We start from the raw sequence: 25,621 nt of genomic DNA, 5'->3' as shown, positions 1-25,621 counted from the left end.
TGACAAATTGGGAAAGCTGCAGGAAAGGGAGAGAAGTGCCTACATTAATTATTGTAAGAAAGCACGAGAAGTACAGTAACAAAGAGAAAAGAAAACACTGTGAGACAAATTTAATACAGATCAAGTCGTTCAGACATTATAAAAGTTGTGTGCCGCAACAGCCGGTAATCTAGTCAAGGGAAGCTATCAGGTAGTGAGCGCTTTGTAACTAGGTTAGTTTCAGCGAAAATGATGGGGCAAAGAGGCAGCAACTGATCCAAAGTCACCCAATGAGCTTTGTAGCTGAATGGCATCCTACTTGCTTAAGATATGTAGAGCATGTTATAAGCATAGTCTTCTGATTTATGGCTGGTTGACCCATGGAAACCCCTCCCCACCCCAAACCCTTGGTCAATGAAAGTTTTGTTTTTACCAAGGTTGTTGTTTTTTAATGCAAATAAAAAAAGTATGCGTCAGGTATTTCTGCCTGTGAATTATTATTTTTAACCCTCTCAATACATCACACTGAAGTTGCTATACAATTCCCGCTGAAAATAAGGCTATTTGAATGCTTAGGGGCTTGGTTCCTCAGTAAGCCTGGCTGCTAAATCATGAACACACCCACAACACAAACTTTCCAACAAATTGCACCACCAACAGCGCATCCCCTGGAGGTCAACCCCATGGAGTTCAACAGAAATACTGTACACATTCCTAGAAGAGCAACGCCCTCTCTCGGCGGCAACCTCCCTTCCTTGGCGGCTGAAGCTCCGCTTGCGGCTCCCCATCGACGTCACCAGCCCGCATGGGCATGACGTCATGGTGCAACGCCATGATGTCATGGTGCAGAGCCCGGGCCGCTCAGCAACTTGCAGGGGGGGGGGCGCTGATGCTGGAAACGGACCTTCTTCGTCGTCGTGGTCCCCTCCCGTCCATCTCCGGGGGGCAGAGCCAGGCAGGAGCAACAACCGCTCAACTTTGGACTGCGGGGCTTTTGGTGCCAGAGGGCGCTGAGATCTCAGTTGCAGCAGCAGCAGCAGCAGCTACTGGGGGAGGAGCTCCGTAATTCAGGGCGGATCCCGCGGAGAGATCAGCCGCCGGTTTCAGGAACGCGGAGAAGGAGCCGGGTCGGAGAGGCGCTGGACGTCCTCCTCGGGGTTGGCACCACCACCATTGCCGCCGCCCGGGCATGAGGATGACGGTCGCTGCGGCGGGGGACGGGGGCTCCCCCAATCCAGGCCCCGCGGCGGTGTCGCTGGGTCTCAGTGTGGCCGTGGTCTCCAGCCTGGTGAACGGATCCACGTTTGTGCTGCAAAAGAAAGGGATCGTGCGCGCTAGAGGACGAGGTAGGGGGCGGGCATTCGGGGGGGGGGGACACCTCCTACGGGCCTTTTCGCCCCGATCCCTCTTCCTGGACCACGGTTGTGGGTCGGTTATTATTTGCACCCAGGTCCACCTCCTCCCCTCCAGTGTGAAGGGGGGGGCGCGCACCCCATGCTTCAAAACACATCCTCTCCAGCCCCTGTGTTCCTGCCTAGCACCCCACTGCTATTCAGGGGTTCCATGATTTCCTTGCTATCCGATCCTATCTCGTCTAACAGGCATCATGTTCATTAATTCCTATGCTCCATCACACCTAGGAGTTGGGTGTTGGAGGGAGGGGGTGCGGCTGTGTGTGGGCATGAATGTGACGGGGGGGGGGGAGAGAAATCTCTGTCCAATGCAGTAGCACTGCTCCTTGTCTGCACTCAAAGAAGAGCATCTTTGGAGCCTGTGGGCAGGTTCATGGCCGCTGCAAGCAGTGCCTGAATTTAACCCCGTCGGCTGCCCAGCCCCTCCAGCTACAGTCTTTGCAACTCCTCCCCGTGGGCTGGGGCGACCCTTTGAGTCCAAATTAGGTTTCTCTTCCAAAAGGAAACTGCTTTGTTGTCAAAGTCACCGTTTGAAAGTTTTATTTTTGTTTTCTAAACTCTGTGAGTTATGGATCCAGGGCATTTACTCCACAGAGGAGTTTAAAGTTTTATCCTCCAGAAAGTGACAATGTTGAGTAAAGCAGCTAAATGTCAGGAGTAGTGGGGAGGAAGTTGTAACCCTGAGGTCCTGCAACTTGCTTAGGCATTAAGTGCTTATGATTTCCTATTTTTTCCTATTTTACAAAGGAGGGGAGGACTGATCTCCCCCACTGGACTTGCAAACAATTTGAATGATCATGAATGCAATGTATGGGCACTGAAGAAAATCCACAGGTGTCTCAGGGGTCGGTATTCAGAGAAGTACTTTTAGAATTTCCAGTGGGATCTCTCTCTCTCTCTCTCTCTCTCACACACACACACACACACACACACCCCACAGGACCATATAGTATATTCCAAACTGCTTTTGAACATCCCTTCCATTTTAATAGTGTTTTTCCATATGGCATGTACGGGCTGCCACAGTTTGAAAAATGGGCGCATGCACACACACACACACCCCGTGGGAGAATGTAACTAGTTGCTTCATTCTTTGGATTGTTGCCGTGATAATTAGTTCTCCTACAAGTATAATGAGCATAAAACTCCTCAGACCAGACTTGAAGAGCACAACTCTTTGCAATTAGCATGCAATTTTTGTGTAACTTAGATTTAGTCATCCAGTGGTTGCTGTATTTTCTCGTGGGAGCACCTGAGGTGCGCAGAAACAATATGCTCAAATCAGGCACAGGCAGGAAGATGATAACTGGCACGTGGCATTTCTAATATGTAAGCTGTTCCATTCCAGAAACTAGGCCTGAATGGGCATTGTTGCCCTCAGTCTGCCCCCGGTCCTGTTACAAAACCATCTGATTCTGCTACCTAAACAAGACCTTGCTGTAAGACAACATAGGAAATTTCCCTGGTTTCCTGACTGGCGGCAGCTTGTCATCTGTTATATAAAGTTTATTTGGGTGTTTGTGATGAATAACTTAAGTGCAAGGGCAGAAAGAAGAATTACCAGGATGACTGGCAGCTCACAGAACAAATTAGACAAAGTAACTCACATGTTTCAAACTATCATGTATAATATGTCCAGTTTAAAAACAATATTGCTCTCTTGTTATGTTAATAGCATAAGATTGGCAGGGACTGGAATCTTACCCAAGTTCTTTATGTGATTAGACCTAAGGTGGCAAAAAGTACTAAAATTCACTTTGTTTCATTTCACTGACTTAAGCAAATTAAACATCGGTGGGTGTCGGAGACCACATTAATAATATTATTTACCAGTAGATTGGACCAAAGTAATGTATATATCTACATGCACACATGGTTGCCAGAATTGGGGCACAGTGGGAGTTGATGTGAGGCTGCCAAATGTATTGGACTTGTCCTGCCTCAGGAAGGCGATTCTCCCAAGTGAGAGTATGCACAGAATTGCAGGCAAGAGGCCCAAATATGTGGAAATAAATGGACTTAAGTCTACTAGTTTGGGGTTGGTTTTTCTGGGATGGGTTTAGACATGTTCAACTCTGCGTAGGATTGGTCTGTTAAGTTGATAAATCAGACGTGAAGAATCTGTTAGCCTCCAGATATTGTTGGGCTCAAACTCCCATTGGCTATAGCAGGCATGTTCAGTGTTCAGAAGTTTGTAGCCATACCCAGAGGGCCACAGTTTTGCCCATCCTTGTTATAAACAGACTGCAGCATAATAATTGTAGGTTGCTTGCACTACCCTTTCTTTTAACAACAGGGATGTAGGAGGGTTTTTTTTAAAATACTTGAGTACAGTGGTACCTTGGGTTAAGAACTTAATTCATTCTGGAGGTTGGTTATTAACATGAAACTGTTCTTAACCTGAAGCACCACTTTAGCTAATGGGGCCTCCTGCTGCCGCTGCACGATTTCTGTTCTCATCCTGAAGTTCTTAACCCAAAGCTAACTGGGTTAGCGGAGTCTGTAACCTGAAGCATATGTAACCTGAAGCGTATGTAACCCAAGGTACCGCTGTAACTAGAATTCCCCCCCCCCCAAATTGGGTGTGCCTCATAAAACTGTTTCTGATCACTTACTGCTTTAAGAACATATTGTTCCTGATAATGTTAAGCTCAGGGTGTCCTGAAATATAGCAGATTACTTGAACTGCAGCACTATCAGCTGACAGTATGATATAACATGTCTAGTTTTCATTTCCTGCAATCCTCAACTTGTGTTATTAGACTCTCTTGTAAATGTAGTTGAAACGAGAATCAGATGAAAGGTCTGGCTTTTCTGAAGATTCAGTTGGTAGCTCCTGCTACTCTTCTGCATGAGGGGATCCTAAAATAAGCACATGACCTGTTCAGATGTTTGTCTGGATTTTGTTTTTAGAATTGGACACTGATATAATAGGGCCAGCTTTTCCATGAAGAGATAGCCTTTCATTTCGGTGTGGTTTTCGACTTCGAATGTTGTATAATGTAATGTACCCCCCCCCACACACATCCTTGGCTCAAATGCTGCTCAAAGACTGCTGGGAGAAAAGTTATGTTTCTACTTTCATGTTTACAAAAAGTCACTTCCTGCTCTATTCAAAACCTTAAAAACAAGTTTGCTGGTTCATATGTTTCATCTGAGGCTGGGACAAAACTTATCTATCCCACCCCCCCCGAAGACCTCAAATACACTCTATTCTTAAACTGCCTTTAAATAAAAGAGAAAACCATCCTTTGTGATGTGGGTTGACATTGGCACAAAAAGGCTATTTTCCGAAATCTCTTCCTTTGTTTTACAAAACGATGCAGAGTGAGCATACTTGTATTTAATAGTCACAACACTGAGAATGACACCAGAAGCTCAGGGTTGCTATCGTATACCCATATACCTGGGAGTAAGCCCCACATACTGTAATAGGACTTACTTCTGAGTAGATGTGTGTAGGCTTGTTAGAATAATAATGTTTTGTATTTTTATACACCAAGTTCTAGTAGGGCCAGTTATTTGATTTGACACAGGCCTGATGTGGAGAAAGGGCAGCATTTTGTGATTTGTAGAGTGTACAGTGGTACCTTGGGTTACATATGCTTCAGGTTACATACGCTTCAGGTTACAGACTCCGCTAACCCAGAAATATTACCTCGGGTTAAGAACTTTGCTTCAGGATGAGAACAGAAATCGTGCTCCAGCGGGGTGGCGGCAGCAGGAGGCCCCATTAGCTAAAGTGGTGCTTCAGGTTAAGAACAGTTTCAGGTTAAGAACAGACCTCCTGAACGAATTAAGTACTTAACCCCAGGTACCACTGTATACAGATAAGGTTTTTGCAATATTGTTGACGTTCTGTTTTCTGATTCTTCTCTTCTCTAGGAACTTCATATCTAACAGACATAGTCTGGTGGTCAGGCACCATTGCAAGTAAGTATACTAACTAATAAATCCTATTCTTATGCGCTAGAGCAGGGGAAAGGTGTTGTGGTGGTGGTTAATTTGTTACCCACCCTTCAGCCTAAGGTCCTAGGAAGGGTTACAACAATTTAAAATACAACGCTAAAAATAAGTTTAAGAATAGACATCACATATCTCAAAGGCTAAAGAAGCACATCTTCAGCATTCTCTGAAAACAGTGTAAGGATACCCCTCTGTGGGGAGCTAGTTCCACAGCATATGGGCTTCTACAAATTACTCCTTCTCCCAGCCCCACTCTGAGCTTCTGAGGGCAGGGGAACTACAAGAGCGTCCTCTCTGCTGATCCTAAGACCCAAGAGGGTCTGTAGGGAAGGAGGCGGTTTTTCAGATGTTTGGGGCCTGAGTCATTTTGGGCTTTAAACACTATCGTGAGCGCCTTGAATTGGATCCAGAAATGGACTGGCAACCAATGCTGGTGGAATAGATCAGTGTTTCCCAACCTTGTGCCTCCAGCTGTTTTTGGACTACAATTCCCATCATCCCTTGCCACTGGTCTTGCTAGTCAGGGATGATGGGAGTTGTAGTTCAAAAACAGCTGGAGGCACAAGGTTGGGAAACACTGGAATAGATACCATATCATCCTGTACATTCTTAGTCCAGTGTATCTGAAGAGTTCTGCTGATGTTATCTGTCATGCAGGTGCCTTATGTTGCATTCTGCTGGCACGGCAGACATTCCACTGATTCCTGTGGTCCCTCTCTGCAGTGCTGAGAGTGTTCTGTAAAAGAGTGAACTTAACCTACTTGGATCTTGTCTTGTTTTAAAGGTGCTGTATTTGTGCTAAACACAAAAGCATGGAACTCGTAGCTAGATTGGTGTTCTTCCCCCTCCTATTCTGTTACTATTTGCTCCTTACCTGAAGGTTTTGAGTAACATGTCTTATAAATGGGCACTTTGATTTGCTTGTTGCACATTTTTTATTCTTTTCTTTTTTTTAATGAAGCCTATTGCGTTACCCCACAGGGAGTCTTTTAAGCATCAAAGGTTTCACATTTTCAAAAGCTTCTGCTGTTTGTAGCGTAACTGAAAACATTAACCCCTCTGACCTTTATTAGAATGCTCAAATTTTAATCATTGTCATCTTCTATATTAATAAGGTAATAATAATATTTTGCCAAATATAGAGCAGTTATCCAGGACTGTTGAGGCCACTTCTGTGGTTTTAGAGATCAAAAAATCAGCTTAGTTCTGTCCTCTGTCAGCAGAAAATCCTCAACAACTCAGTTTGAGGTAGGTGAAAGTGAATCGTGTCACACACAAGAAATTTATTTATTTACATGTTCACGTTTAATATCTTGTCTTTCCTCCAGTCACCTCTAGGTGGCACACATGGTTCTCCACCTTCATTGTATTCTCACAAAGCACTGTGAAGTAAGCACTGTGAAGTAGGTTAGATTGAGAGATGGTGGCTGGCCCAAGGTCTGTAGAATGATGAGGTCAGGTAAGCAGAGACACGGGGACTGACCCAGGGTCACCCAGTGGGGATTTGAACCCTGGTCTCCTAGGTCCAACATTCAAACCACTGCACCATACTGCCTCACAAATCATACCCTCTAGTTTAACATAACTGATTTCTCCACCATGTTTGTCAGGGCATACATGGCCAGGCAAAAGCAAACAATCCAACAAACCAGAGGTTGGTGTGTTCAGATATCTGCTATAGGATTTCTGGTTAATTATTACTATTATCATTATTACATTAGGTGAAGAACAATACTGGCTCAATCCATTGCAACACTACAGTGCCAGTAAATACAATGTTCAGCAACAATAGTAAGCCTTGCTGTTAGAACTGATTCACACAAACCCCTTTCAGCTGTCCCCCCCCCCCCAAAAAAATGGTGCACCTGCTATTAAAGAAAGAAACCTCAGAAGCATTTGTGTGAGTCAGCCTTTGGGCATGAGATATGAAGAAGCAAGCCCTGAGAATTAAGGTGGGACACTGATAACGGTTAGAAGCACAAATACCTTATATAAGTGACATTCATAGTCAGTCAGGCTAGAAAATGATTGGCATAGTTGACTGCTAATGTTAGGATTAGATAATACATTTTGAATTTTTCCACCTCACTGGTTTTCCATAGGGACACACCTTGCAGACTCATCACCAATTTTTTTCTTTAAAAGGTTTTGATTTTGCCGTTGCCACTTTTTGGAAAGAGACTTGGCATTGCAGTTTCCAGCCCCTAGAGAGCACCAGCCAGCTTTTGTTGTCAGAAGACAACAAGACTGTCGACAAGGAAAGGGAATTCAAGGCTTCTTAGACATGATTTGCCAGTAAGAGGGGAGATGCTGCACTCTCTAGAAGGCTATCTCCCTTGATAACTATAGTCATATTCCTGCTTTCCAGACCTGTTTCCACTGCTGGTGGTGAGAGTGAAAGGGAAGAGGTTGAGAGTCCCTTCTACAGTACCACTCACTGTCCAGAACTGTTTATCTAACAGACATTGTTTCTAAGATACAACCAAGCATTTGCATCTCCCCCCCCACGCACTCTTACACTTCCGGCCCAATTGCCTTCTAAATTCGGCCTGCGGACGATCCAGGAATCAGTGTGTTTTTACATGAGTAGAATGTGTCCTTTTATTTAAAATGCATCTCTGGGTTATTTGTGGGGCCTGCCTGGTGTTTTTACATGAGCAGAATGTGTGCTTTTATTTAAAATGCATCTCTGGGTTATTTGTGGGGCATAGGAATTTGTTCATTCCCCCCCCCCCAAAAAAAAATAGTCTGGCCCCCAACAAGGTCTGAGGGACAGTGGACCGGCCCCCTGCTGAAAAAGTTTGCTGACCCTATGGTATTAGCTCCAGGGAAAGCCTGCAGTCGGGTGAAAACAGCCCACCAGACACATCTGTCAACCTACCAGGAGCTCAATTACCCTGTGTTCTCCTGACAACTCATGACTGCAAAAACAGGGGAATGGTTTTTTCCCCAGCATCTGGAAGTCCACAGACGTTTCATGACTGATGAACAGCATTCGGCTTGCTCATCCACAAGCTGTGTAAGCCTACCCCAGAGAAACACCACAGTGTGTCTAGCAACCTGCATGAAGTGTACACATTGAACCTTACTTGGAGGCAACTGCTGCCACTGCCTCTTCCCTCAGGCAGATTTTTCAAGAGTCTATTTTATAATTTTAAAAAATGCATGGCGGCAAGAAATACATAAACAACCCCTAATCTCTAATGGTTCCTAAAACCCATTGCCTGAAGCTACCACCTCACCTTACTTCATTGCAATACCACACCTGTAAGTCAGGCCCCAGCTTGTGAATATTTAATCCGGTCACTGGTCAATGAAGGTTCGGCAGACCTCATTTTTTTTTTAGATTAGAGATGTCAGAAGTGAGATGATTTAGGTACAGAGAAATACCGGACTGCTCCCGCTTTCATTCTCTTTCATTCTACTACTGCAACCATTCTCTCTGTACCTAAAATCAACTTGACATAGAAAACACTAGGCCAACACTTCCCCCGCCCCCACAGATCAGTGTGGACTATATGCGTCTTTATTCATATGCACATAATAATATACATATAAGAGCTTAGTGGGAGACCAGACTGTCTACAGGCATATCCTCTCATATAAATATGAAATGTGGTTGATATGTTTTGCTGAGTACATGAATTATGTTGCCATTGTCATAAGACCCAGCCTCTCATGGAAATCTTCCTTTTGTGTCAAAGTGTGCCTTCCTCACCATGTCTCCTTCACTCTTTCATTACTGTGCGCTTCTGTGGGAACCTAAAACATGCCCATATGGTGTGAGACAAAGATATGTTTTCTCTTTAGACATGGAAAAATGCACAAGAACAGACTAAGTAGTCTTGGTATGCAAGCTATGCAGATGTTGCGTCCTTTTCTGCAGCCTAAAATTGGAGTTATTATAGTAGATTCCTAGCATCCTAACATCTGGTTATTTTCTTTTTGTCCACCTGTTTGCATTCTTCTGTTTCTCCTGTATATACACTTGCCTTAATTAAGAACATGCCCCAGTTTGGCCTCATGTTTCAAATGTCCTAGCCTAAGCCCACGTACGGAAGCACCTTCACATTTAGCTGTGTGCTACCAAAAGTTGAGGTTTTTTGACAGGGGAATTGGCCCCAGTGCATCCTTAACTTTCCTACGGCTAAATTATAGTAAGATGATGATGATGATGATGATGATGATGATGATGATGATGATTTATTACTTATACCCCGCCTATCTGGCTGGATTTCCCCAGCCACTCTGAGCAGCTTCCAACAAGAGATTAAAAATACATTAAAACAGTCATTAAAAAAACTTCCCTAAAACAGGGCTGCCTTCAGAAATAATAATAATAGTTCCTTAATATCAAATGTAGCTGGCATGTTCATGTTCCTGTGCTTGTTAATTAAAAGTCCTCCCACACTGGATCTGTATTTCTGAAGCATGATTGGGCTGTGATTATTTTTGCCAACTGGTAGTTATTCTTATTGCAAATGTATGTGTTTATTTGTTTCAATTATATCCCACCATTCCTCCAAAGAAAGGCAGGATACATTTCAGGTTGGAGAGGCTGAAAGAGATCGACTGGTCTGAGGGCATCCAGTGAGTTTCATTGCTTTGTGATGATAGAGACATGGGTTTTCCTAGTCTGATGCTCTAAGGCAGCCCTGTTCAGGGAAGTTTTTAAACACACAATGTTTTATTGTGTTTTTAATATTTTGTTGGGAGCTGCCCAGAGTGGCTAGAGCAACCCAGTCAGATGGGCAGCATATCATTATCATTATCATTATTAGCAACTACCCCATACTAAGTTTCAGAATGTTAAGATCTGTAGTTTTTTTTTATGTTAATAGCTGGAAAATTCTGATTTTTACTCAGCAGCACAGTACATGTATACTCAGAAGTTAGTCCCGCTGAGTTCAATGAATCTTACTTTCATGTAAACGGATATAGGATTGCAGCATGATGCAGATGTTTCCCAAAAGGCAGAACAGTAAAGTGTAACATTATCATTGATCAGAATTCTGACGTAAGCAGCAGCCTGTTTTGTTTTGCCAATGACACATTTGCATTTCTTTTCCACAGTGGCCCTTGGCCAAATCGGGAATTTCTTAGCCTACACTGCAGTTCCTACTGTTCTGGTGACTCCTCTTGGAGCGCTTGGGGTTCCATTTGGGTAAGGATTTTGTTTATTTTGAAGTTTATGCAGATATAAATGCCTGTATATAGAGTTCATATCTGAATACCAGCAAGAAATGACAATGAATCAAGTACTGGCCGCAGTTCAGTACGGTGTGCCATGTCTATTCTACTAATTCAGGCTTTGCCAGCCTCCAGATGTTTTGAATTACAACTCCACTCAACTGGGGGGAGGGGAGAAAGAGAAAGAAATCAGAAGTCCTGTTGTGCAAGCAGAATTCCATTGCTCAAGAAGGCACAGGTCAAATGCGTAAAGGATGAAACTTGTGGGTCTTCAGTCCCATTTTAACTCTCCAGACTTACCCAAAGAAAATGAAGCACATGGGGCACAATCTTGCCAAACATAATCACTTTTTAAAATGGCATTTATTTCAATAAGTGAGAGTTCAGCACATACTTTCATCTCATCCTTTGAAAGTAAAAAGGTAAAGGAACCCCTGACCATTAGGTCCAGTTGTGACCAACTCTGGGGTTGCAGCACTCATCTCGCTTTATTGGCCGAGGGAGCCAGCGTACAGCTTCCGGGTCATATGGTCAGCATGACTAAGCCGCTTCTGGCGAACCAGAGCAGTGCATGGAAACACCATTTACCTTACCGCTGGAGCGGTACCTATTTATCTACTTGCACTTTGACGTGCTTTTGAACTGCTAGGTTGACAGGAGCAGGGACCGAGCAACGGGAGCTCACCCTGTTGCGGGGATTCGAACCACCGACCTTCTGATCGGCAAGTCCTAGGCTCTGTGGTTTAACCCACAGCGCCACCCGCGAGACTCAAATGTGCTGCTTTTAATCTGGATCACGTGTTGTCGGAATGAAAATCACGACAGACGAGCAGTGGGTGTCATGAGGCGTCTTCCCGGGAAGTCCCGGGAACTCTCTTTTATTGAATATTACAAACATTGCCACAGGTGTGCTTGTGGCTGATTGGTTGATACAAACACAAAGAAACTTAATGCTGATTGGTTAACATACATACAAGGCGGAAATTACATGTGAGGGGTGGGAATTACATGTGAACATTAATCACCGGTAGATTAAAGGCTGGGAAACGAGGTTGGGACTAGACAGGCATGAAACCTCCTAATTAATAATAACTAAAGATTAATATGGCATAAAACAATTACTAATGATTGATCATAACATGAAAGAATACAATAATCAAGTTCTATAGATATGGTCGACTATGCATGGAGAACAAGTCACCATGAACTTAAGGTGAACTGAGCGATGAGGGAATGTCTTGGTGTTTGGAACAGGTTCGTACAGTGTGTGCAGAAACAGAGAAAAGATTATAAGCGAGAGTTCCCAGAATGCAAGAGAAAAGAAGCAATGCTTCCCATAAGGCCACAGTTATGTGTAGAAAGAGAACGATGCAATGCTTCCCTATAATGCAACAATTATGTGCAGAGGGAAAACTTCCCTTTAACGTGTTCTATCCATCCTCAAAGATCCAACATAGAATGACTAGACACAGGGCTTTTTTCAGCCAGAACTCAGTTCCAGCACCTCTCAGGTGGGTGCCGTTGCCATTCTAAGAGGGAGGTGAGCTCCAGGAACAATTTTCCAGAAAAATAGCACTGACTAGACTTATACTCACACGATAATCTTCTCCTTTCTCTTCTCTCCCCCCCACAGTCTCCATGCACCTCAAAAATCTGCTCAAGGGTTGAGGGACTGTCCAGAGCAGATTTTGAGGACACACAGTGAAATGGAGAAGGGAAAAGAGAAATGAGAAGTTACATTGCCCAAACAGATTGACAGGGCTGCTCTCTTATGTCCTTGCCTGATCACTGTTTGGGGGAGTCCTTGTTAGTGACCCCGTATGGCTCAGATGCATGGCTCACATCCACCAGGAGCTGTGGTTAGTATTGTGTGCCAATTTTTAAGGAACTCCCTTTCAGCTGAGATCAAAAGATCCCCCTCCGTGTCGAATATCTGATGCTTACTAAAGACATTTTTATTCCATTTTAACTGAATTCTGATTTTATGGTTTTGACTAATTTTTTAGTTTTACTCTATTGAGCTTTTGCACTCCACTTAGAGCTGATTGTAATTAAATGGTATATACATTGTCAACATAAATAATTGAGTGCTGCCAAATATTTTTAGTGGGTTTGGCAAAAGGTGATATCGGTTGATTCAATATACGTTATTTGGGTTATTCATCTGCTTGAGAGTCTCCTATTGTTTTCCTTTTAAAAAAATAAATAATGGTTTACCCTCTGGAACTGAGTGAAGGAAATATATACACCCTACATGCATTTTTCAGGGAAGACTCCATAAAATTATGTTTTGCGGTCATCCAAAAGTGTGACAGGGAAGTGTCTTCTTCCCATTTTGTCCTCCCACCTGCCAAACCAAGGTCAAATGTTAAAACTGATCCCTTATCTCCACATTCAGAGACAGATAAACCACTTTGAACAAACAAATCCTTCTGGCCTTGCCAAAAAAGGTGGAGGATAAAGGGTAATGACTTACCTTAGAATTAAATTAACAGTATTGAAAGTTTGAATAAAATGTTCTTTTTCTTTGGTTCTCTTCTTTGAAAGATCCATTTTAGCTTCCTACTTACTGAAAGAAAAACTCAACATTCTTGGCAAGCTGGGCTGTCTGCTGAGCTGTGCAGGTTCTGTTGTTCTCATAATTCATTCTCCGAAGTCTGAAAGTGTCACCACACAGGCCGAACTTGAAGAGAAGCTCACAAATCCAGGTATTTAATTCCTTGGGATAATCACATTGCCAACTCAGTCTTGAGTCTCAATAACTGTGTCAGTTTCACAGAACAAAAAAACACAGTGTAAGTTGGTCCAACATGAGGTATCGCCTCATTTGCACTTGTTGCCAAGCAGTTTTGCATTGTGAAAAAGATGATGTATCTTAATGTAATGTAATGACTGCAGTTGAATTGCTCCACAATCCTAAACGTGTTTACTCAGAAGCAAGTTTCATTGAATTCAGCTAGTTGTTTCTTGGTAATAGAACATTTGTGGCTGTGACTGCAGGAAAACGTTGGAAGCATAATAAGACAAGCCAGTTTGCTTTTTTTGATAGGAACTGTTTATCTGCTTAAGTTCTTGGTATGCTTCAGTGCATTATTAAAGGAGAAATTAGCTGCAGCCCTGCAGAATTGAAGCCAGTGGAATTTAACCAACCTAATTACACAAGTCTGTAGCAACTATCAGTGTATTAGTTTTTTAAAAACAAACCAACAGTTTTTTATTAGAAGGCTGTGCATTAAAGTAATAGGCAATTATTTTAGGTATAAGTACTATGAGATGTATTCCTTTGGGGAAATTTTGATCTGTTTTATATACTCTTCATACAAGCTTTTAACCCAAGAAATAGGTGACAGAACAGAAGAAAACATACACTATATTCCTTCAAAGCTGATTCCAGTTTTCTGTTCTGACTACGAGCATATGGCATAGGCATGTTGTAAACATGAAAAAAATGTCCTTTGTAAAATTGCCTTTATATAGAAATTTACCATGCTGCCATTCTGTTTTGTTTTGTTTTTCAGTGTTCGTGGGTTACCTCTGCATTGTCCTTCTCATGCTCCTCCTGCTTATCTTTTGGATTGCACCTGCTCACGGACCCACCAATATTATGGTTTACATCAGCATTTGCTCATTGCTAGGAAGCTTCACAGTGCCCAGTACAAAAGGCATTGGACTAGCTGCTCAAGATATCTTTCACAATAACCCATCGAGTCAAAGAGCACTTTACCTCTGTTTGGTCCTGCTGGCAGTATTAGGATGTAGCATCATAATTCAGTTCAGGTACATCAATAAGGCTCTGGAATGTTTCGACTCCTCGGTGTTTGGTGCCATCTACTATGTAGTGTTCACCACTCTGGTCTTGCTGGCCTCAGCCATCCTGTTCAGAGAGTGGAGTAATGTTGGAGTGGTGGATTTCTTGGGGATGGCTTGTGGATTCACCACTGTATCTATTGGAATTGTTCTCATACAAGTCTTCAAGGAGTTCAATTTCAGTATTGGGGATTTAAATAAGCCCAATACGAAGACTGATTAATACCATGATATCAAAAGGGACTGGATGACCCAGAAAATAATAAAAGCCTTTCCACTTCTAGGCTATGGGAATGACAGAGACTTTGATTTCTAAGCCCAGAGAACAACAGAGCCTTTCATTCCTTGTTGGAATATGTGAAATGAATTGGTGTTCTCAATCCAGTTTCTCTAGAACTAACTGTTACCATGCTTCAACTATCTAAATGGTATTAAAATGGAATGCTCTTATACCCCTCATGGCAGGCGGGTAAGAACTGCATCAGTGCAAAAGCTGATGTATTTCTTCACCCTAGGAAGGTTATGTATACAGTGAAGGTGGAAGTGTTCTGGAAGTTTTCAAAATGTCTTCCTGAAACATGGTTGTGAATAAATTAAATCCAGCTTCTGTGCTCCATTGGGCAGGTGTAATGAATGATGAGCCTTTGAAAAATGTAGATACACTTCAGAAATTTAGATTGGATTCCCTCCCCAACACCCCCAATATATCTTTTGTTAGGTCACAAAATTCATTTTTCTCACAGCTTTATTTGAGGGTTCTTTAAATCCATATTTCAGAATCTGTACACTGGTAAATTTCCTTCCCTCACTGACTTTCTCTGTAATCTGGAATGGCGCTGAAGAGCTCATAATTAAGTCCAAGATACAGAGCAGTGTTTTTGTCTCTCAAAATATTTTCTTACCAGGACATAGTTACTCACACTTAAGTAAATACAGCAGTCGGTTTACAGATACGCCTTTTTTTCACAGTAAGCATTTGAAGTTCATTAACACATTACATGAATTCAGGAGCTTTTAATAATCAACAGACAAGAATGTGAGGATCATGGCAGATTGCAACCACTTTTCTACTTTTTTGGGGGGGGGTTGGTCATTTGTAAATAGTTGGAAAGTACTTCAGTGCCTTTTGCATTCTAAAAAAGACCACATAATTTGAATGAAGGTGTGTCTTGAAAACCTCCATGGGGCAGTTCATTTCCCCCTATCATTTGGCAGTCTTCGTTGCTTACAAACATGCAAAGTGGTCAGAAACGGCAGCACAATTTCATATATACTAGTCTGAATTTATAACTGAGGTGACTTTGTGGTAACTTCCATGCACCTCCTGTTGTGTGTGAGTTCTGAAGAGAGGTGTTCTAAAATTGCCCATTCACAGCCTTCCAGTTTTTTTTTCTAACCAAGTAAACTACTTCATAACACAGGTTATGAAGTCAGGTTTTGAACTGGCACTTTTTAGGGCAAAAGGAAGGTTGTGGTTAAGTGATTCTGTTAGAGGAAAGAAAAATATTCAATTCCAGTCAAGGAAAGGTTAGGCCATTAGCCTAAGTAACTCTTCAGTCATTCACAAGGCAGAGCCTGGATATTGCTGGAAAACAGTTCAGATTTGCTTGAGACACACAACTCTCTCATTTTAGCAAAACGACCAGCTACTTTGGTACACCTGATTCAGATATTAAGAATTTACTTTGCTATATGTACCTTCAGATTTCATTTTAACAGCTTCAGGGTATTTGAATATATATTAGTAATTAATTTGAACACATTTGACATCAGCCATAGAAATATATTTTTTCCTATCAGTTCCAAAGATACATAACATAGGTATTGGAGTATTGATCCAAATATGCACACCTTTTCCTAAGTATGCATTACTTTTAAAATTCTGTGAACTTGGAAGTTCAGTTTTTGTATTCACAAAGCAAATAACGAATTGATGAATTCAGATTCCAGCTTCAACCTCATTAAAAGCCATTCCTGTCCTGGCAATAATGTTACTTACCCTGCGGGGTGAAAGTTAAACTACAAAGTTAGACAACTGCAGCATAGAGAGTTGTCGGTTTTCTACATTAGCACAAATAATCAGTGCAGAAGTTCTGCAATTCTTGTAAGGTTTGTCTGGAAAATTACAAATGGGATGTCAGTTTCTGAATTGAATTTGATAAAATAAAAGGGCATTTCTCATGTTGCCTGAGAGTTTATACAAGAGATGTATACTGTTAATGTTTGGATTACCCATAGGTATCTCTTTCACCGCGTCGACACATGTCAGAGTAGATAAATATATAAGCCACTTTAAATGTGATGGTGGTCACCAGTCGTGACTTGTGAAAAGACCCTTAATCAAGGGTCCACAAATGTTGTGTTGGCTTGTACAGTGGTAATCACCAAATCACCCTTCCCAAAAATCTCCTGACATGAACAGAAGGCTTGGGAAAGAAGCAAGATCTTCTCCTATTTTTGTAGGATATGGAGAAAGTAAGAAACATTGGGATTCTCCCCCATTGCTTGGAATGGAATCCTAATGTTTCTTACCTACTTCAGAAATGCAATTGGGGTCTTATCGGCGCACCATGTGTCCTGCTCACCAGAGGACACTTGTCTGAGAAAGGTGGATTTATGGATGACTGCCCTTAATCAGTGTTCATAAAGTTTAGGTATTGGTTTTGTGTGGAAGCTTGCTGTTTGTGATGGTAAGTTTCTGGAGGGAATCATTCCATGGCACTGTATTTTTGTAAACAAGGTGTGCTTGACATTTAAAGTTTTTAAAAGAAAATTGTTGAGATGTGGTAATTCTTTTCTTGTTGTTTTTTTAAAAGATATATATCCAGAGATTAAATCACAGCTGTTTTTTCCCCCTAGCCTTTGACTTATGATGACCTCAGTTTAGTTTTCCTTAATGTAGGTAGGCACACGGCTAGGAGTGTTATCTCATTCTAGAAATTAGAGCATTATTGTTCTCTACGAAAAAGTGCCTAACCAAGTATGCTGGTACTTATGCACATTTAAAATCCTATACAAAGGTATTCTTGACTGAACGAGGCATTGTCTGTCTAGGCCTGGGATGGCTAAGGGGGGGAAGGTTGACACACTGTCTTCCCAATAATGTTTCAGGGGCAGAAATCTATTTTGCCACCCAAACATACCCTGTCAGGCTCCATAATAAAGATTATGCCATCTTGAAGGAAGCGCTTTACAATTATGGAGAGTGTATGTTTGTGTGCTCAAGCATAATAAAGACAAATATACCGTATATATATATGCTTATGTATAACATACATGCTTCAGACAAATCCGAGAGAGATGTAGCGTTAAAAGTATGGGATTTCTCTCATTCTTGCAACTTAAAAAAACATTTTTGCTTTCCTTAAGAGTGTACATATACTTGATTTACCACCCCTTGATTTTAAAAGGGAAGGGCTGACAGGTAAAAATGACCATGGAGCCTGCCAGCTGGCCATCCCTTGTCTGGGCAGTAGAGCATGGCAAGTCCATCTGAGGCCATTTGTGGTGCTGTCACCTTTCTGCAATGCACCCACTCTCTGCTTGTGACACTTTTTGAACTGACTTATATAGGTTGATTTCTGATATATGGGCCTTGTTTTTAGGTGCACTAACTAGCAAGAATAGAATAACGTTCTGACATATTTTTAGCGGCCTTGCACATAATTTATATCTTGGCATTTGACATTTTGAATGGCAAATAGATGCATTTATTTTTGTTACTCTGTTCAACTAATAGTTTTCCCTTCCGTTTTTTGTTTGTTTGTTTGTTTTTTGTTACCCTGTGTGAAGGTCAGTTTTCCTGAATTCCGGGTGTAAAATAATCAACAGTAATAGTAATGCTAGTAACAATACTTTCCTTCCATTCCCTGATCTTCCTCTGCTGTTACTACTTTGGTTGTTTGTGTGTTTTAAGTTCCTTACAGTATTGATTGGTGTCCCATACTGGGAAATACTGGGAAATATGCAGTTATCGCCTCAACTTCAGTCTTCCTCAGACTTTGACATGCACTTTCTAGGTTGTTGCCTAGTTTGTACACATTGATTGTACAATACCTAGGCACTTAAAACATTTTCATAAGCTTGGGCTCTAATTATTTTCAGTGGACCATAAATTCATGGAAGGGCATTGCGCTATAGTTGAGCATACTCTAAAGGCGTTTCATAGCATATTTATGAAGTATGATAATGATGTACAGAAGACACTTAATTCTGTTGAGAAACATGATGTAGGATTTACATATTTATCCCCTGCTTTATTGACTTGAAGTCTAATAGTAATAAACCTTTCTGATGAAGCCAAAAAAACATTTTTGTAATATCCTAAATACAACACAATATGAAATGTGTGTTTTTTAAAAGCAAACCATGGTTGCAACTCATAGCCTGCCTACACAGGAATACTTTTTTTATAGACTTTGGGCACAATCCACTAACAAATACTTAGAAACTCGATAGAGCAACCCCAGAAATACTTAGAACAAGGCTGTAATTCTTACTTGGACTAGGGAGCAAGCATCATTAAAGAATGTGGGACTTCCCGCTAGTTCTGAATAAATATGAAGTGCTCTTTAATTGGCTTTTAAGTTTCTGCCTACAGAAATTATTTCTCTTAATAACTATTTCAAAATGTGTGTGAGTGTGAGATTGTGTGTATATGAGAGAAAGATTCATATTTATTAATCCAGTGCTTTTTTCTGGGTGTATGCTGGGGTACGAATACCCCTAAACATTTTGTGAATCTAAGCTTGGGCTAATTTGGGGGGTAGTATTTCAATATGAGTAGGAAAATGAGAGTACCCCTAAACATTTTTTTAAGAAAAAAAAGCACTGTATTAATCTATATGAATATGTTCATTTCTTTTATATGAAACTATCTTAGTAATAAACTTGGTTTATGCTGAATGTAGTGATACTGAAAAAAACTAGCTACAAAGTCAAATACACTGAATTTTGAAATGGAAGCTGTGATTCCATTTTATTAAGATTAAATAAATAGAGCCTATAAACTGTACTGAAAGTTGGACTGCACTTGCATGATGGACCACTCGCACTTTCTAATATAAATGGAGGACTTTAAAGATTTCAGAGCTCTTTAAACACAGTTGGCATATAGGTTTGCACTTGGGGGGGGGGACTTCTTACATAGAGCCACACCAACAGGTGTGGGGCACATGTATTCCTCCAGATGTTTCTGGACTACAACACACTACAACATACTAGCTGGGGCTGATGGGACCTGGAGTCCAACAACATCTGGAAGAGCCACAGACTCCCCATCCCTGAACTAAAGGTGAAATAGTCTTCTGTTCTGTCTTCTAGTAGAAGTGGTGTTGGCTGGTTGGCCTCAAATCAAAATGTGGATTCAAATAATGGAAAAGGGAGCAAACCTCAAATGCTATGGGCTTGATTGCTTAAATGCTTTTGTGTTGCAATATAGTTACTTCAGGCAGACAAAAGAGGACTATTTTATTAGCTTCCAAAACAATGTGTATACAGATTTGTTAAATGCTCAATAACCTTAGCTTTGCTTTTAAAAAAAAAAGTAGTTATAGGCATATTGTATTTGCCTTGTAAATTAGCAAAGGCTATTTATTAAGGATTCTGACAACAGACCTATTTATTAATGTGTACTGTTTTAAAATAAAAAAAAATTTCTAGTTCCGTGTTTGCTTTGAGATTTTTCTTCATAGCTCTGTTACCTTTTGAGGAGAGTATTATAATTCACAGTCTCACTAGCAGGCTTTCTCCTAATCCTCCAGTCAAAATCACTAATTGTTTTTCCTTCACAAAGATAAGAAAATGTTTATATCCTACCTAAGGCGCTAACCTACTAGCAGTGGGATGTGACAGACCCTAGTACTTAAGTAATCTTATCATTCACTTTTATGGCTTAATTTAAATTGGGGCTTAGCTTAGCTCTAAAACTTGTTTTCAGTGTTTGGACTTCGCCTTGGCAAACATTACACCTTCAGTGCATTAAGGCTTCTCCCCCTTTTCTTTCACTGTTCAGAACTGTAGTGCCCCCTCCTGCCAGATATTAAAAACAAAACAGTGATACAAGGCCAAATGACATGACAAATGCCATATCTGACCCCAAACACGTAGCGGTTGCAGTGTAAGTCACAGGAATGGCATGTGTGTGTGTGTATATATATATATATATTTCTTTTTGTGGCCCTGTAAGAGAAGATTAATAATATGGGCGTTTAAATGGGACATGGTGGAGTGGTTGCAATGCCATAGCAGAAAAACTCTGAATATGCATGTCTGAACTTTTGCAGACATGAACTGGGCTTGTTAATGAGATTCTGCCCGTTTTTAGAACCAGAACTCACTGTGAAATGGCAACAGCAGTTTTTGAAGCTGGCTGAAAAGTAAGGTAAGGAAGTCACCTCTGAATTATGCAGTGGGAGAGAGCACTTCAGGTTACATGCAGAGGCACCTGGTGTGCGAAAGGTAGGCTGAATTGTTAATGATTTAGATGCTGGCTGGAGTAAGCAAGCAGTTTGAGAAAGTTATCAGATCCTAAGCAGCAGGTGTAGCAGTGGAGAGAGGGATAAATAAACACGAGGCACAGCTAACAGTAACTTTTAATTTGAAATAATTAAAATGTACCGACACATTCATTACACTAGTGCATGAATATACAGTAGTACCTCGGGTTACAGACTCCGCTAACCCAGAAATAGTACCTCGGGTTAAGAACTTTGCTTTAGGATGAGAACAGAAATCGTGCAGTGGCAGCAGGAGGCCCCATTAGCTAAAGTGGTACCTCAGGTTAAGAACGGACCTCTGGAACGAATTAAGTTCTTAACCCGAGGTATCACTATACCATGGAGATATCCCATTATGCCTATCTAGGTTGTCATAGTGATCTTGAATAAGGGACTTGACAAGTCATCATAAAACTTTTAAGGTAAAAGAAACTTAGGAATTACGGTAGATGTCACACTATTATGATTTCTGCTTGCCATACAGAACTGTCTCCCCTTTATCTTTCCCATGGCCCCCATGCACTGTTCTAGGGGTTCTTCTGACCCCCTAGAACCAATTGGGGGCATGAGGGAAAAGAGGCGAAAGCCCATTGCACTACCCAGACTGGTTGTGAATCTGACCTTTAGAGTTTTGTAGTACTGTATGTTTCTTTTCAGATATATTGAACTAAAAGGAAACCCAGGTGGGACTTGCCTTTAAAAGGCAATACTTCAGAAGAGCCCTGGCATTCAGAAGCATTGTTGCCTCTTGTGTGCAGAGGCAGAACATACCCTCCAACCTTTCTCTGATGAAATTAGGGACGTCCCAGTCCATAATGATACCTTTACTATTTATACCCCACACACCTTACTGGGTTGCCCCAGCCACTCTGGGCAGCTTCCAACATATATAAAAACATAAAACATTTTTTAAAAAAACCTTCCCTATACAAGATTGCCATCCGGTGGCTTGGGAGTTGAATAACTCCATACCCTCCAACATTTCTCCAATGAAAATAAGGACAACTTAAGGAAAAGTGGGACATTCCAGGATCAAATCAGAAACCAGGATGGCTTTTCTAAATCAGGGACATCCCTGGAAAATTGGTACACTTGGAGGGTCTGTAGCCATTATGGCTGATAGTCATTGAAAGCTTTGTTGTACATGTATTGGTTATCTCCTTTTTTAAAAGCCATACAAGATGGTGGCCATCACTGCATCTGGCGAGACCAAATTCCATAGCTTATGTTGCATTCTTAAATCTGCAGTTTCCTCTCGATGCTGCCCCTATTATTTTGCTTTTAAAAAGCAAACATCTTTGTTAGGAACAGTGAACTCATAACTGGGCAGAACAAGCTGGAAAAATAGAGGTGTGTGTGCATACATATGGATGTGCAACCTCATGAAGTAAGGTTTTAAAAAAAGGACTCCTGGATGGTTAAGTCCAGTCAAAGGTGACTATGGGGTTGCGGTGCTCATCTTGCTTTCAGGCCGAGGGACACAGCATTTGTCCACAAACAGCTTTCAGGGGAAGAAACCACAAAGAAACTAGTAAAAGAACTGTCTTTTTCAGAACCACTCAGAGAAGGCAAGAAAAGTGAGAGCACCACTGAACCACCTCTCAGTGTTTCTTCAGCTCACAGTCAGGGAAGGACAGAGGCTGAGGGTCTACTGTTGCATTGCAGCCTAGAAGTTGCCAGACTAATATAGCTAAATTGTTGGGACTCCCCTCTTCTTTCAATGTTTTTAAAATTGTATATTTAATTGAATCTCTTGCTTACTCTCCATTGGCCCCCATTTTATTAAGTTTGTCTCATTTCTCCCCGTGTGCCATTTTGGGGCCCTGGCATCCTACCATAGTTTTGAACCCTTAGGCCCTACATGTCTCCCCACAAGCAATTGCTGAGGGGGAACCAGGCTTACATACACGTGCCCATGTTGTGCTCTTCCCCTAGTTTTCCTTTTCACCCAAGATAGGATCTACAGTTTACATCCACTGACTAAACCTCTTTAATGAGGTCTGAAACCCTCCAGGGCAACTTTTTCCACTATCTTACAGTTGTATCAGGTGCTTAAACTGCGGGCTCATATTTCTCAAATGAACTCTGCCCTTAAGCAATTAGATGCTGGCCAGACAAAAAGCAGTAGCCCCAGGAGACAGAATAAACAACTCACAGTGAGAAGAGCAAATAGCAAGCGGTAGTTCTTCCCTGTTTTATGGGTCCATGATAATCACAGAATTGTAGGGTTGGAAGGAGACTCCAGGGTCATCTACAGGTACTCTAACCCGTTTTGGTATGTTTTCTGTAAATGGGAATTCCACTGGAAACACGCACACATTAGCCATCAGGTATTTAGCAGGTGGTGCTGTGGGTTAAACCACAGAGCCTAGGGCTTGCCGATCAGAAGGTCAGCAGTTCAAATCCCTGCGACGGGGTGAGTTCCTGTTGCTCGGTCCCTGCTCCTGCCAACCAAGCAGTTCAAAAGCACATCAAAGTGCAAGTAGATAAATAGGTACCGCTCTGGCGGGAAGGTAAACGGCGTTTCTGTGCGCTGCTCTGGTTCGCCAGAAGTGGCTTAGTCATGCTGGCCACATGACCCGGAAGCTGTACGCCGGCTCCCTCGGCCAATAAAGCGAGATGAGCACCGCAACCCCAGAGTCGGCCAGGACTGGACCTAATGGTCAGGGGTCCCTCTACCTTTACCTAGCGGCCAACGGCACACCTGTACATGAAATCAAGGACAAAGCGACTACAAAGCCTCCCATTTGCTACACGTGCCATTACGCACTCAGTCGAGAGCTGCAGCCGGACCCTATATCAAGTATAGCCAATGTGGTGTAAGTGGTCAGACTGGGAGATCAGGGTTCAAATCCCCAGTCCACCAAGAAGCACACCTGGGTTTGACCTTGGGCCAGTCACTGCTGCTCAGCCGGCCTCACAGAGTTGCTGTGAAGATAAAAACGGGAGGAGTCGGCCGGGGAAAACTGTGCACGCCACTTTAAAGCTAAATAATGCAATATAAACAAATGCAACAGAAATGTAATAAACAAACAAGGCCCCTGCTCCAAAATTCGCGCGCACTTCGCTCGACTCCTTAGCAGATTTGGGTGTCTCCCTTACCCCGTTTCCCACACACACCTCCCCGCAAGGAGGAATGGGGAAACTCTCACGTGACACCCCTCCCCACCCCAAAAACAGATCCCCTCGGTGAGGCAGCTTCCGCCCGGCTCGTCGCTCCTCCCTTTCCGCCTGGCGTGCCGAGGGAGGGGAGCGAGGGCGCCGGCGGAGTTTCTCGCGTGGGTTTGCGCGGAGGGCGGGCGACGGCGCGGAGCAGCCCAGCACCTGAGCGGGGCTTTCCCCATGGCGACGGCGGCGCGCGCTTGGCAAGGGCGCTTGGCTTCCCCTCGGCCTCCTCCTCCTCCCCCGACGCCTCTTCCTCCTCCGCTGCTTCTCCTCCTCTCCGACGCCGCTGCGCCGGCCGCGGCCCCTCTCCGGGCAGGCGGGATATGAGGAAGAAAGAGGCGCCGCCGTTGCAGGTAACCGGGCTTGGGCCTCCGGCGGGTGGCTTCTCTCCGGGCCGGACCTGGCGCGACTCCGGCCGGCCTCCTGCCCCTCGCCAAGCGGCGCTTTGCTTTCTTGCTCGGCGTCGCGCGGGGATGCAAGAAGATTTGTGTGGCGCTTGCACGGAGCCGGCGATTACACGACGCGCACTATTGTTGTGACAGTTGCATGGTGCGCACTTACCCGGGAGTTGTTGCGCTTCGGTGGGATGTGATGTCAACTTAACTTTTACGCAGAGAGCAGGCCTGCTGGAATGAATGGAGCCGGGTTAGGCATGGCCACTGATGTCAACGGGTTTACTCCTGAGTAAAAATAAGTGAGTGGCGCGTCACCCCAGGGGAGCGACTTCCACTTAAATACGCACTTCGCGAGAGTAGGCTGAGGCGGTTGTGATTTGGAGATTTAGCAATCTGATTTACGTATTTATTTTTAAGAGCACGGCTGAGGCAGGATGGCGTGGGCGAAGGAGCTCCAGAAACTATAGCTATCCTTTCTTGGAAGCCTGTGGCTTCATATCTCTCTTACCTCATTTCTTTACGATCATTAAAGGCATGCTAGTTAATTTCTAGGTTGCTTCCTGGTCTGCTGTTGTAGTAAGTTGTGGTGCTTAAGGAGTGAGCCATGGGATGAATTTCTTCTCATAGTTTGAGTGATTGTATGTTGATACTGTGGGTCTAATATCCTTTTAGGGCATTAGTCTTCAGCCTTTTTAGCCCTAAGACCCACCTTTAGCTCAAACAGACTTGGAGACTTGCCTCTATTTATTTTCCCAATGTGGTGGCGGCATTGTAACCTGCTTTTGGGTGTATGGTGACTCAGTAGTGGGTCCAGGACCACCAGTTGAAGATCAGTGCCTTACCTTACACTGCTCAAGAAGTCAAGGTGATAATCCATCCTTTGCCAAAGCAAAATCCAAGAGTGAGTTGCGGGGTCTTCTCCACTGCGTTGCCCATAGGGGGTGAATTCATTGCCCTCTGAAGCCTGCCTAGCTATCTCCTTCTGCTAGCTGGTGAAGACTTTGCTATTTCGGTAAGCCTTTACTGGCCATTAAAGAACTTTTAATATTATTTTTCTGCCTTGTGTGTTGCTTATTGCTAGTAGCTGTGCTGCTGCTTTTACAGTTGCTGTTATTTGTTATAGTTCTACTCTGTCTTTCGGTGAAAAGGCACAAGCTATTTCCTTCCTGCTTTATGTTTTTTATTGATTGCATGCTTAACCCTGGACTCT

General features: G+C 42.7%; 2 protein-coding genes and 1 long non-coding RNA gene across 4 annotated transcripts in view; 2 read left to right on the top strand and 1 right to left on the bottom strand.

Annotated features, from left to right (window-relative positions):
* The first annotated feature begins 796 nt into the window (after positions 1-796).
* Positions 797-19,743, top strand: NIPA1 (NIPA magnesium transporter 1). The gene is made up of 5 exons (XM_081858999.1): positions 797-1,325; positions 5,277-5,324; positions 10,431-10,521; positions 13,095-13,255; positions 14,066-19,743. Exons 1-5 carry the CDS (start codon positions 1,169-1,171, stop codon positions 14,575-14,577), a joined length of 969 nt encoding a protein of 322 aa, XP_081715125.1. The 5' UTR covers positions 797-1,168; the 3' UTR covers positions 14,578-19,743.
* On the bottom strand, positions 11,979-24,903 carry LOC309340320. The gene is made up of 3 exons (XR_014155930.1): positions 24,578-24,903; positions 12,797-12,894; positions 11,979-12,219 (listed from the first exon to the last, which is right to left on the bottom strand). It is a non-coding gene; the product is annotated as an uncharacterized lncRNA (long non-coding RNA).
* The window catches only part of NIPA2 (NIPA magnesium transporter 2), a 19,262-nt gene continuing 17,743 nt past the window's right edge, over positions 24,103-25,621 (top strand). Inside the window, exon 1 of one of the 2 annotated variants that reach the window (XM_081858995.1) lies at positions 24,103-24,369. The gene's annotated coding sequence lies outside the window, so the exon portion shown is untranslated. Of the gene's footprint in view, positions 24,370-25,286; positions 25,424-25,621 lie in introns of those variants that run through there. The other variant, XM_081858996.1, reaches the window with a different exon arrangement.

Source organism: Podarcis erhardii (assembly GCF_964252035.2).
Source record: "Podarcis erhardii genome assembly, chromosome: 4".
Classification (NCBI taxonomy): Eukaryota; Metazoa; Chordata; class Lepidosauria; order Squamata; family Lacertidae; genus Podarcis; species Podarcis erhardii.
This window is presented reverse-complemented; position numbering and strand designations above follow the sequence as displayed.